This window comes from Pongo abelii, chromosome 12, assembly GCF_028885655.2.
Source record: "Pongo abelii isolate AG06213 chromosome 12, NHGRI_mPonAbe1-v2.0_pri, whole genome shotgun sequence".
NCBI classification, from domain to species: domain Eukaryota; kingdom Metazoa; phylum Chordata; class Mammalia; order Primates; family Hominidae; genus Pongo; species Pongo abelii.
In genome coordinates, this window is record NC_071997.2 from 57,804,055 (window position 1) to 57,816,666 (window position 12,612).

Below are 12,612 nucleotides of genomic sequence, written 5' to 3' on the forward strand. Positions count from 1 at the left end.
CAAGGAGCCAGCTCAGCTGGAAGGCAAAAATACCATTGAGTAGTGGTGGGTGGCCTTTCTTTGAGAGGTCAGGAGTCCTACAGACATCCCAAAAGCATGCAGGTCCCTGCTCAAAAACAGGAAAGCCAGATGGGCAGGCCTCTTATGGAACCACTGTAATATAATCACCCCTTGGACAAACACAACCACCTATGCCCATCCTGCTCCCCAACCGGGGTGAGCAAAGAACTCTCAGGGCAAATCCTTCTAGTTAGGAAGGTAGGGTCCAGTCAAATTAACTGGCTGAGTCATAACCTCTCTCCCCATTGAGTTTCCCAAATTCTAGCCCAGCTAGCACTGCCACCTCTTATACTCAAGACTTGGACAACAAAACTCAAACCTGTCCCACCAAAATGGCCTCTGGATGGAGGTCTGCTCCACTAAGCCCCGCCCTCGAACAGTGTGTATCAGGATCACTTGGTAGGCTTATTGAAACAGAAATTGCTGGGCCCTGCTCCCATGGTTTCTGATGTAGAAGGTCATTGCGGGGGGCCTGAGAAATTGCATTTCTTTTTTTTTTTTTTGAGAGGAGTTTTGCTCTTGTTACCCAGGCTGGAATACAATGGTGCGATCTCGGCTCACCGCAACCTCTGCCTCCCAGGTTCACGCGATTCTCCTGCCTCAGCCTCCTGAGTAGCTGGGATTACAGGCATGTGACACGACGCCTGGCTAATTTTGTATTTTTAGTAGAGGAGGCGTTTCTCCATGTTGGTCAGGCTGGTCTCAAACTCCTGACCTCAGGTGATCCACCCATCTTGGCCTCCCAAAGTGCTGAGATTACACGCGTGAGCCACCGTGCTCAGCCTGAGAAATTGCATTTCTAGTAAGTTCCTGGATGATGCTGATGCTGCTAGCCTAGAAAGCACACTTCGAGAATCCAGTCCCAGACTCTGGATTTTGTGAATTTCAGCACCAATTCACCCACACTCCTCTCTTCCTATTGTGGGAAGCATGACTATGTAGGACAGTTGCAGACAAAAATTGGTTTATTTAGCACCCACTATGTACCAGGCACTTGGGAGGTATTTTCTCACACTTTTGCTTTCCATCCTCACAATATCCCTTATGAGGTAGGGACTACCCTCATTTTTACAGGTGAGGGAACTGAGGCTTAGATGTTGACAGACCCATCCAAGGTGACCCAGCTGGTAATGGTAGACTTCATCCTGCTACACAGTATTTAATGGGCCTAAACCATAAACAATTTTTAAAAATTTAGGAAAGTCACACATAAAGGAGATGTTTCAATACCTCCTCTCTCCAGGTATGAACAGTATTGAGCAAGACCCACAGGGCAGCAATAATCATTTATCCTGATGAATGGTTCCTCTGTGAAAGGCAAGGGGGTTGGGGGAGACCTAAAGCCTCCTGCAGACCCACATTTAAATGAGCTGACAGTCTCAGCAGGACTACAGAGGAACCAGCTAGGGGAAGCTGCCAGGATCTTAGAGGTGAAATTAAAAGGAGATCATGATTCTTACCCAGAAAGTGGTGAATTCAGTTGACCCTTGAAAAAACTGAATAAATTAACATGGGGAAAGGCTAATTACAATGCCCAATGCTGGGGTGGAGAAACAGAGAGGCCAAGGTTGTAGCAGCCTGGGCACCTGCTGAGGCCCCATTTAGCGGGAGAGCCACCAGTTGGGAGTGTGGACATGTATGGCCCTACCAGCTCTAAGCAGGAGCTGGTAAGGGACTTCCCAAATGCAAACCCTTGGTGAATATTCTAGCAGTGAGAGGAGGTGAGCACCAGACCACTGGACAAGAGAGGTCAGAGTCACACACAGCAATCTGGACAGAAAATGGCATGAGGAGCTGTGAGTAATCTGGGGGCTATGGCTAGAAAAACAGGGCATGAGCTGGGGCTGAGAAGAGGTGAGCATCCATCAAACTGAAAGGTGGGACTCAACCCCCCTCAGCACTGTGACCCCGTTCCTGTATACCAAGCTCTAGTTGGTGAATGAGGTCCCCCGGACCAAGAGGAAGAGCAAGGCCCAGATGCTTTCTCACTGTCTCTGCTATGGCCTAGAAACCTGAACTTTTCTATAGTTCCCTTCTTGAGCCTTGGTGGGTTTTATTTTTCCTTACTGCCTCCAGAAGAAGCTTGAGAACCAAAGGATGTTTCAGTGGATGTGGGGCTCCTTTCTCTCATCAGAAGCTTCCCCATGGCAAGAGGAATGACTGCCAGGGGCATCATTAACTATGGATCTAGAGAATAAGGTCTCAAAATATGCAGTGAACTGTCACCACGCTATGTCCCCCACCATGGGATATATACATGGCCCTGCCCTATGAGGGACCGGTGCCCCCTCATCTGGCCTGAGGTAGATGCTGGAGCCCAAGTCCCAGGATGTCCCAGCGCTTTGAAGGGTCCTGGGGCTGGAGAGGATGGGGCCTTCTACTCTGAGTCTGGGAGAGGGGCTGGTTGGGGTGGCTTCGGTGACATGAAGGATAATGCAAGAGTGGAGACAGGCCAGGGGACCTCCGAGCAGTGCTTCGAGGGCACCTGAGGGAAGGTAGGCCTGAGGGTGCCAGCTCAGCATGGGGAAGTGGCTGGAGGGCCCCAGGTGACAGAGGTGGTGCACAGATTCCTCCTCGCTGACCCTGCTGAGAAGGGAGAGAGAAGGGCACCAGATCCTTCTTTTAAGCAGGACAGCCCATGCCTCTCATTCCACCCATCCTTCCCCGCCCCCTCCTTAGCCACCTGAGGTTTGGTATTGCAGTCCCAGCCAATTCTCCCTGATACCTGCCTCAGCATGACAGTGTGCCTGGCCCCCTTACCAGTGTGAGTTGGAGAAGGCAAGAGCGGAGCTCTCGGGCTGCGTCAGGCTGGGACCCATCTCTCAGAGTTTCCTGAAACACAGCAGCTGCTTCTCTGAAGCGCTTTGGTCCCAGAGGGATCAGAAAGAAAAGATTAGGTGTCAAGGAGCTTAAAAGTACCATTTCTAAAACTGGCCCCTGCTCCTAGTACCACAACCATTGTGACACTTTGGTCCTAGAAGCTTATCTAGAAAGTCAACATAGACCCTCTCCCTACTCCATCCCACTCAAATCTCTCCTGTTTCCAGCCCCAGACCTATTACCTGTAATCCCATCAAGGCCTTGCCCAGGCGGAAGAGGCCCCGAGGCCAGCCAGGCCGTAAGGTAAGGGCCACCTGGGCATCAGCCAGGGCCCACGCTGGCTGACCCAACCGCTCATGGCAGAAGGAACGATTTCCAAATAACCTGATAAAGACAGAAGGTGGCCAAAGGTCTGAGTCCTCAACACTCTGCCCTGCCCTGGCCAAGCCCCCACCTACCGGTGGTCCTGGGGGTTGAGCTTCAAGGCCTGGGTGAAGAGGACCACGGCCTCATGGTAGAAACCATTTTGAGCAAAGCTGGTACCCAACTCTGGAAAGGAAAGAGGGTGAGAAGGTTCAGATGGGGCTACCCCAGGGAGGGTGGGGTGAGGAGGGAGAGAGAAAGGATCTCACTTGCCAGTTCCTGGCTCTGTTGTAAGGCAGCTGCCAGCAGTCCCGGAGATGCCTGGGGATAGGGTGCAAAGTCAAGCAGGACTTGGGGTCTCAGCCTCCCCAAATCCTTCTCCTTTGTTTAGACAGGTAACACTGCAATTAGCATTACCCAACTCATGTAATCCTCATGACAGCCCTACAAGATGGTATCAGCCCTATCTTCCTAGAGAGGAAACCACCCGGGGTCATGGTGACAGTGATGGGGCCTGACTGCAGGTCTCTTGACCCTAGAGCCAGAGAACTCCCACTGGACCCTGTGTCAATCCTTAGACCCTGTGCCTCCCCAGCAGCTCCTTGTGCCCCTTCCACGGTTCCAGCTGAAAAAGGTTCTTCAGCCACCTCACCTGTGCCTTTGGACTCTGCTGGGGCCTCTCCTCTCTTGGAGGGCTCTCTTCCTCTTGACCTATCTTCTGGAGGGCCAGGCCCCTGCCTTGGGGCTCCCGGTTCAGTCCCTTCTCTCTGCGGGCACTGAGGGGCCAATCCCCAACCTTGCGCAAAGCCAGAGACACGAAAGTGCTAGATAGATCCAGTGAGTCCTGTGAACAAAATGGAAAGTTAGGGAGGGGGTGGAGATAAAGTACATTCTGGAGGAGGAGGAGGAAAATGAGCAGAGACCAAGAAGGGAAAAAAGGGGCTCTCACCTCTTCTTCACCACACTGCCCCTGAACTGGGTTTCCAGGGCTGGATAGGGGGCTCTCATCTCCATCTGAGGTAGTGCTGGCCTGGAAGAAAGATGGACAGGTACAGAGTTGGGATCACCTTGAGCTGCCTGCTTTCTTGGCCCTCACCTTCCTGGCACTTGGTGCTCTTAGTACCTGCCCTAGATACTCACCTTGGGCTCTCCACAGTACTGCTCCAAACGCTCCTGTCGCTTTCGTTCCTTTTGACGCTGCAATAGTAATGGTAACAATGATGTATTTTGAACACTTACTGTATGTCATGTGCTGGGCTAAGATTTCTCATTCCATCTTTGCAGCTCTGTGAGACAGGCATCATTATTATCCTCATTTTGCAGGTGAAAAAGCAGACAAGAGAGGCACCAGCAAGAGGCCTCATGTAAGGAGGCAGATTCCTACCTAGGCAGCACAGTAGGATTCCGGAACCACTGCACCAGATGGCCTGTGAGAGACCCCCCAGTCCCTGGGCCCCTTGTGTCCTCCTGGCAAGAGAGTCCACTGCAGGCCATCTTGAGCTCTCTCCTGTTCCCACAAAGCTTCCTCTTTCCCTCTCCCAAATCCCTTTGGCTCCCCTGCACCCTCCAGCCATGCTCTAGCCACCTTCTTCTTGAGTCGCTTCTTCTCTGCTTTCTGTTTCATGCGCTCCTCCTCAGCCACCAGCTCCTCAGCCAGGCGGTTGGCTTCCTGAAGGACGAAGGGCAGGTGACAGAAAAAGGGAGAAACAGGGAAATGGAGAGCAAACATGAAAGGGGGCAGGCAGTACAGAAGGATCTTGAAAGGTACCAATTAGGGGAGAATATAGGGATGGGGATACGGGGATTGAAAGAACCCTGGGGGACGGCAAAGCCCTCTCCTGAGAATCTCACCTCTTCTGTCACCAGGAGCTTCTGGGGCATGGCCACCTGAAGCAGGCTGTCTGAGACACTGGGGAAGGTGGCAGAGGCAGAGGGGCTTTGAGGGCAGGGCTCAGACTCCTGGGGAGGATATAGGAAGGACTTGCGGAGACCACAGTAGGTGCCCAGTCCCTCAGCCCCCTTGCCCCTGTCACTCTGTCCAATTGATTTCCCTTCATCATCCAAGTGGCCCAGGAGGTAATCTGTCAGGAGGGAGAAAGAGACAGGAAAGAAAGAACATGAGAGAGGGGTGCATCTGAGGGTCAGCCCTCCCAGGGTACCAGCCTCGATCCCTGGGCCCGGCCCCTGCACTCCCCACCATGGTGCCACAGCTGCAGCCGCCCGCTGCTCCCATCCACATGGATCCGGTGCAGGCCCTGGGGATCACTCTCCACAAGCCGTCGAAGAAAATCCACTATGTCCTGGGAGGGGAGGGGGAGGGGAGGGGAGGCTGGTGTTGGGGGCAGTTCCTGGAGAGAGCAACGGCTTCGCTGGCTTGATCTCTCCACCATGGCAGCCACCAACTAGCCATCCAGCCCAGAGACTCTCACTGGCTCTGACCTCTCCCTCCTCAACACCACAAAATCTGCTGCCCCCAGCTGTTGTAGTGAATCACCTCCTTTTGCTGCTTTCCTGCCTTCCCAAGGGTTGAGTATGGTATTCAGCCTGGCCTTCCCTACCATCCAGGATCTTCTCTCCTCAACCTGAGTTAGCCACACTGAGGCCCCTGGAATGAAGCCCTCCCACCTGCTCTTCCAGCTAGGCCCCCTGTCCTATCTGCAGTATGAACAGCCCCACATAACCCACCCTGAGGCTAGCTCACACCTAAACAAGTACAGCAGCTCCTGGCTGGCCGCTCCTCTGCACCTCATCTGTTTCTCCACAAAACTAAGCTCTAAGAAATTACTTCCCTACTCAGGGACATCCAATAATTCCCCACTGCCAAGGCCATAGGCAGAGTTGAACCTAATTCCTTAGCCTACGATTCAGAGCCTTCCAAAAGGCTCCCAGGCTGACCTTTCCAGCCCTCCTTTTAATCCTTGCCTGCTTCACTGCTGTCCTCCCTCCCACCACCAGGCTCCCTCCAGCCTTGGGGCCTTCCCCCAGCTGCTCTCCAATCCCTCCTAACTCTGAGCTTCTTTCTCACATCTTGCCTCACCTTCAAGGTCCACTTCAAATTCTATCTCCCTTCAAAGTCTTCCCAGACCCTTTCATCTCCAATTATCTCTGCCTCCTCCAACTAACCTGCACCCACATATCTGTGTTACACAATTTAGAAACTTGTTATTGATTGCTTTCTATTGCTCTCCTCATTGGCCAGGCAGCATGGAATTGCAAAGGGCATTGTGCTGGAGTGGAGCCACTTGCATCTGAGGTTATTTTTTCTTTTGAGGTGGATTCTTGCTCTGTCACCCAGTCTGGAGTGCAGTGGCATGATCTCAACTCACTGCAACCTCTGCCTCCCGTGTTCAAGCAATTCTCCTCACCCTCCCAAGTAGCTGGGATTACAGGCATGCGCCACAATGCCATTTGTATTTTTAGTAGAGAGGGGGTTTCACCATGTTGGCCAGGTTGTCTTGAACTCTTGACCTCAAGTGATCCACCCGCCTCAGGCTCCCAAAGTGCTGGGATTGCAGGCGTGAGCCACTGTGCCCGGCTGACTATTTTTTGTTTGTTTCTGAGACAGGGTCTTGCTGTGTTGCCCAAGCTAGACCCAAACACCTAGGCTCAAGCGATCCTCCTGCCCGAGCCTCCTGAGTAGATGGGACTTCAGGTGTGCACCATTATGTCCAGCTTGTCCAAGTTTTCATTCTGCCACTACCTGCCTGTTTGATTCTGGAGAAGTCATTTAACTTCTTTGGACCTCTCCCTCATTCACAAAATAAGGCAAGACTCTTTAAGGCCTGGCCCACACATTCTGTGGTTCTGATGGGAGTCATTTCCTCAGGGAGTATAACCTTCAAAGACAGGAATGATCACATTCCTATTTGCCTAATCAGGCCTAAACAGAGCAGGACTGACTGAGAAGCTTAGAACCCAATGATCTTTTGGACTTATTGAGTTAGAAGCCACAAACTTAGAAACTCCAGCGTGCTAAAAAAAATCTGTAGGCAGGAATTCAGATGATTGAGGTATATTCAATTTTCTAAACAATTTTAGATCCAAGGCTTCCCTCAGAAGATAGTCCTGGCTTAACAGCATCTCCAATACTGCTAGGCACCTTCATCAGTCTTATACTTAAAATTCAATTTCCTGGTGGGTTTGTTTCACCTTCCTAACTGCAACATAAGCATAAATTATTAGCCAGGTGTGGTGGCGGACGCCTATAGTCCCAGCTACTTGGGAGGCTGAAGTTGAAGGACTGTTTGAGCCCAGGAGTTCAAGGCTGCAGTGAACTATGATCATGCCACTGCACTGAAGCCTGGGTAACAGAGGGAGACCCTGTCTCGATAAATAAATATGGCTGGGCATGGTGGCTCACGCCTGTAATCCCAGCACTTTGGGAGGCTGGGACAGGTGGGTCACTTGAGGCCAAGAGTTTTAGACCAGCCTGGCCAACATGGCGAAACCCCATCTATACTAAAGATACAAAAATTAGCTGGGCATGATGGCACACGCCTGTAGTCCCAGCTACTCAGGAGGCTGAGGCACGAGAATTGCTTGAACTTGGGAGGCAGATGTTGCAGTAGCCAAGATCACACCACGCACACCAGCCTGGGTGACAGAGAGAGACTCTGTCTCATAAAAATAAATAAATTAATTAATTAATAATAAATAAATAAAGCATGCTCTCTGCCCCATGTTAGGCAGCCTCCTCAGGATGTGCCAGTCAAATATATACTGTATTTCCTCTCTCTTCCTCCTCAAACCAGTGTAGTCATCATTAAAAATAAAAAATAAAAATAAATTTAAAAAAATAAAAAGCCAGGTGCAGTGGCTCACGCCTGTAATCCCAGCAATTTGGGAGGCTGAGGCGAGTGGATCACTTGAGGTCAGGAGTTCGAGACCAGCCTGACCAACATGGTGAAACCCATCTCTACTGAAAATACAAAAATTAGCCAGGCATGGTGGCACGCATCTGTAATCCCAGCTACTTGGGAGGCTGAGGTAGGAGAATTGCTTGAAACTGGGAAGCGGAGGTTGTGGTGAGCCGAGATCGCGCCACTGCACTCCAGCCTGGGCAACAAAGTGAGACTATGTCTCAAAAAAACAAACAGGTACTTCCTTGACCTTGTACTACCTGTCCCCAAACCACACTCTGTGCTGCTCTCTGAATTCACTACATGGCCACCACATATGATCTGGTCCCCCAATATCATTGTGAATCTTCTCCTGTCTTGTTACCCTCCTCCAGCCACAGTAGAGTCCTTGGAAATTCCCACAACATACCAACTTTGCTCCCATCTTAGGGCTTTGCACTTTACTTTGCCTAGAATGCTCTTTCCCCAGTGAACAGCTCACTCTTTCGTCCTTTTTAGATCTCTATGTAAATGTCACTTTCTCAGAGAGGCCTTCTCTGAACACTCCTTTTTTTTTTTTTTTTTTTTTTTTTTGAGGTGGAGTTTCGCCCTTGTTGCCCAGGCTGGAGTGCAATGGCATGAACTCAGCTCACCGCAACCTCCGCCTCCAGGGTTCAAGTGATTCTCCTGCCTCGGCCTCTGGAGTAGCTGGAATTACAGGCATGCGCCACCATGCCCAGCTAATTTTGTATTTTTTAGTAGAAATGGGGTTTCTTCAAGTTGGTCAGGCTGGTCTCGAACTCCTGACCTCAGGTAATCCGCGTGCCTCAGCCTCCCAAAGTGCTGGGATTACAGGCGTGAGCCACCACACTTGGCCTGACCACTCCTTTTAGAAGGAGAAACTTCCCAACTCCACTCAGCACTCCCTATCCTCCTTCTTGCTTTTTCTTTGTACTTCTCCTATTTGACATACTATGTTGTTTATTTATTTGGTCACTGGTTGCCCTCATTAGATGCTCCTAATTTGTTGAATAGAAAGATTTTGGTCTGTTTGATTTACTGCTGTCTCCCAGTACCTACAACAGTATCTAGTACATAGGTGGTATTGCGTGTGTGCTAAGTAAACAGAGATTGGTGAGGAGGCTATTCCAATAGAGACAGAGCCAGGAACTGTGTGTGAAGAAACATGTGTGACACAGTGAGTGTGAACTTTTTTTTTTTTTTTTTTGAGATGGAGTCTAACCCTGTCGCCAGGCTGGAGTGCAATGGCACAATCTCAGCTCACTGCAACCTCCATTTCCTGGGTTCAGGGGATTCCCTTGCCTTAGCCTCCCAAGTAGCTGGGACTATAGGCACCCACAACCATGCCCAGCTAATTTTTTGTATTTTAGTAGAGACGGTGTTTCACCATGTTGGCCAGGATGGTCTCCATCTCCTGACCTCATGATCCGCCTGCATCAACCTCCCAAAGTGCCAGGATTACAGGTGTGAGCCACCGCGCCTGGCCGTGAGTGTGGACTTTATCTTGTCAGTGATAGCAGTGGACTTGATCTGGGGAATGAAATAATCAAATGAAATAGTGCTGAGACAGCCAGGCGTGGTGGCTCAAGCCTGTAATCCCAGCACTTTGGGAAGTCAAGGAGGGTGGATCACCTAAGGTCTGGAGTCTGAGATCAGCATGACCAACATGGAGAAACGCAGTCTGTACAAAAATACAAAATTGGGCCGGGCGCGGTGGCTCATGCCTGTAATCCCAGCACTTTGGGAGGCTGAGGTGGGCAGATCACAAGGTCAGGAGATTGAGACCAGCCTGGCTAACATGGTGAAACCCTGTCTCTACTAAAAATACAAAAAATTAGCCAGGCTTGGTGGCGGGCGCCTGTAGTCCCAGCTACTCGGGAGGCTGAGGCAGGAGAATCGCTTGAACCCGGGAAGCGGAGGTTGTGGTGAGCCAAGATCACACCATTGCACTCCAGCCTGGGCAACGGGAGCAAAACTCCTCTCAAAAAAAAAAAAAAAAAAAAAGAAATACTGCTCAGGGGAAGATGAGGCTATGGATGTAATGTTTAGTTCAGACCAGATACAAGGAGTCTTGATATAAGGGAATGGCAGCAAGACCAGGAACGGAAATGAGGGGCTTCTGTCAAGAGACATTAAGAAGTAGATTTTAGTGGCTGGCACGGTGGCTCATGCCTGTAACCCCAGCACTTTGGGAGGCCGAGATGGGTGGATCACAAGGTCAGGAGTTTGAGACCAGCCTGGCCAATATGGTGAAACCCCTCTCTACTAAAAATACAAAAATTAGCTGGGCATGGTGGTGGGTGTCTGCCATCTTAGCTACTCAGTAGGCTGCGGCAGGAGAATTGCCTGAATCCGGGAGGCAGAGGTTGCAGTGAGTGGAGATGGCGCCACTGCACTCCAGCCTGGGCGACAGTGTGAGACTCTGTCTCAAAAAAAAAAAAAAAAAAAGTAAATTTTAGTGACTAACTAAATGTTTGAGGTAAAAGAAAGGGATATAAAATGATTATCAGATTTCTAGATTAAACAACTAGATGAAAGTTTGTGTTATTAACCAAAATTGGGATTAGAAGAAAAGCAACCAATTTGCAAACATAATAAATTAATTTAACAAAAGTTAATTAAATTAACTTTTGGGTTTGAGTTTGAGATTCTAGGGAGTATAGCGCCTCAATGCTTCCAAATCTGATCCTGTCCCTCCCTCAAAAACCCTGCTGTCTACCGGGTGTGGTGGCTCACGCCTGCAATCCCAGCACTTTGGGAGGCCAAGGCGGGTGGATCACGAGGCCAAGAGATCGAGATCATGCTGGCCAACATGGTGAAACCCGGTCTCTACTAAAAATACAAAAATTAGCTGGGACTGGTGGCATGTGCCTGTAGTCCCAGCTACTCAGAAGGCTGAGGCAGAAGAATTGCTTGAACCAGAGAGGCGGAGGTTGCAGTGAGCCAAGATCACACCACTGCACTCCAGCCTGGGCGACAGAGTGAGACTCTGTCTCAAAAAAAACAAAACAAAACAAAAACTCTGTTGCCTACTTGAGAACATCCAAACCCCTGTGCTAAGTCAAAGCCTTTCAAGCCATCTGCTGCCTTCTCTCCCACCCCATCTTTTACTGTTCCAACCAAATTCTCTACTCTGGTCTCACTTTGGTAAAGTTCTCTCAACTTTTCCTTGTTTTACTGTCTTTGCTCACACTGTCCCCTCCATCTATAAAAAGATATTTTTTCTTTTTTTTTGAAATGGAGTCTCCCTCTGTTGCCCAGCCTGGAGTGCAGTGGTGTGATCTTGGCTCACTGCAACCTCTGCCTCCCGGGTTCAAGCGATTCTCCTGCCTCAGTAACCCCAGTGGCTGGGATTACAGGCGCACACCACCACGCCCAGCTAGTTTTTCGTATTTTTGGTAGAGATGGGGTTTTACCATGTTGGCCAGGCTGGTCTCGAACTCCCGACCTCAAGTGATCCGCGCCCCCCCCCCCCCCCCCACCCAGGCCTCCCAAAGTGCTGGGATTAGAGGTGTGAGCCACTGGGCCCGGGTTTTTTTTTTAGACAGAGTCTCACCGTTCTCCAGGCTGGAGTGCAGTGGCACGATCATGGTTCACTGCAACCTCGACCTCCCGCGCTCAGGAGATCCCCCACCCACCACGCGGGCTAAATTTTTAAAAAACATTTTTGTAGAGATGGGGGTCTCACTATGTTGTCCAGGCTGGTCTTTAACTCCTGCGTTCAAGCAATCCTTCCGTCTCAGCCTCCCAGTGTTGAGATTACAGGCACAAGCCACCACGCCCGGCCTCCATCTTTTCCCAAGGAACTCAGAGACCCTTGTCTGCTCAATTCTACCCACTTCGAGCATCTGTTACAGGAGGATCATCCTCCTGGTCCCCTGCTCCTCACTTGCCCTTAGGCATCCTCAAGGGCATGGCCGGAGACTACAACTCCCCAAAGCCTCCAGAGCCCCGTCTGGCGCCCATCCGTCGCGGGTTTCTGCACAGCTGACTTGAAAGAGACGTGACCAAAATGAGCAGGACTGGGGGAAACTGGGGGTCGCTTTTACCTCTTCGCCGTAATCCTCTGGACCGAATTCCTTGCAAAGTTTGGGTACAGCAGCGACCTCCAGTGGGCAGCTGGGCCGTAGAGGGCAGTCTACAGGAAAGGAAGGCGGAGCCTCGTCAGCGGGCTGGGGATAGATGGGCTAGAGTCCTCCCCACTCCACCCTCGACTCTCCGCCCTCTGCATAAAATCCTACTCGAAACGTTCAGACCACAGGTGGACCCAAGAGGGGCTGCCTCTGCCCTCCTAGACCCCACTGGTCTTGTCATACCGCTCACCTAGCTTGATCCGCCCCACAGTCTTCGGAATCGGCGCCATCACATCTACAGTGACCCGGAAATGAAAGGTAGTCTAGTATTTGATACCAGCCAAAGGGCGGGGTGGGACAGAGTAGGCGGCCATGTTTGTTAGGGGCAGAAGCCTCCCATTACGGAGCACGAGAAAGTTCATGAAGGTCCCCGCGAC

The 12,612-nt window shown here is 50.9% G+C and overlaps 1 protein-coding gene across 5 annotated transcripts; it reads right to left on the reverse strand.

The window, feature by feature from the left end:
- Positions 1-1,007: 1,007 nt before the first annotated feature.
- Positions 1,008-12,522, reverse strand: TTC31 (tetratricopeptide repeat domain 31). 5 transcript variants are annotated; one of them, XM_054548020.2, is made up of 13 exons: positions 12,426-12,512; positions 12,152-12,240; positions 5,441-5,543; positions 5,095-5,324; positions 4,829-4,912; positions 4,384-4,440; positions 4,193-4,273; positions 3,896-4,087; positions 3,513-3,564; positions 3,339-3,429; positions 3,123-3,264; positions 2,821-2,922; positions 1,008-2,643 (listed from the first exon to the last, which is right to left on the reverse strand). In XM_054548020.2, exons 1-13 carry the CDS (start codon positions 12,463-12,465, stop codon positions 2,350-2,352), a joined length of 1,557 nt encoding a protein of 518 aa, XP_054403995.1. In that variant the 5' UTR covers positions 12,466-12,512; the 3' UTR covers positions 1,008-2,349. The 5 variants fall into 5 exon arrangements, with proteins under 5 accessions (XP_054403995.1, XP_002811908.2, XP_063569658.1 ...); XM_002811862.6 differs by having other exon boundaries at positions 1,008-2,646; XM_054548021.2 differs by having other exon boundaries at positions 2,576-2,648; positions 2,882-2,922.
- Between the last annotated feature and the right edge of the window lie 90 nt (positions 12,523-12,612).

What these genes read in the sequence shown, in the direction of transcription:
- TTC31 (XM_002811862.6), bottom strand. Translation starts at nt 12,465, where the DNA reads ATGGCGCCGATTCCGAAGACTGTGGGGCGGATCAAGCTAG. An exon ending in AGAAGCGACTCAAGAAGAAG is followed by an intron (nt 4,441 to 4,828) that starts GTGGCTAGAGCA and finishes TTACTATTGCAG; the next exon opens with CGTCAAAAGGAACGAAAGCG. An exon ending in AGTACTGTGGAGAGCCCAAG is followed by an intron (nt 4,274 to 4,383) that starts GTGAGTATCTAG and finishes TCTTTCTTCCAG; the next exon opens with GCCAGCACTACCTCAGATGG.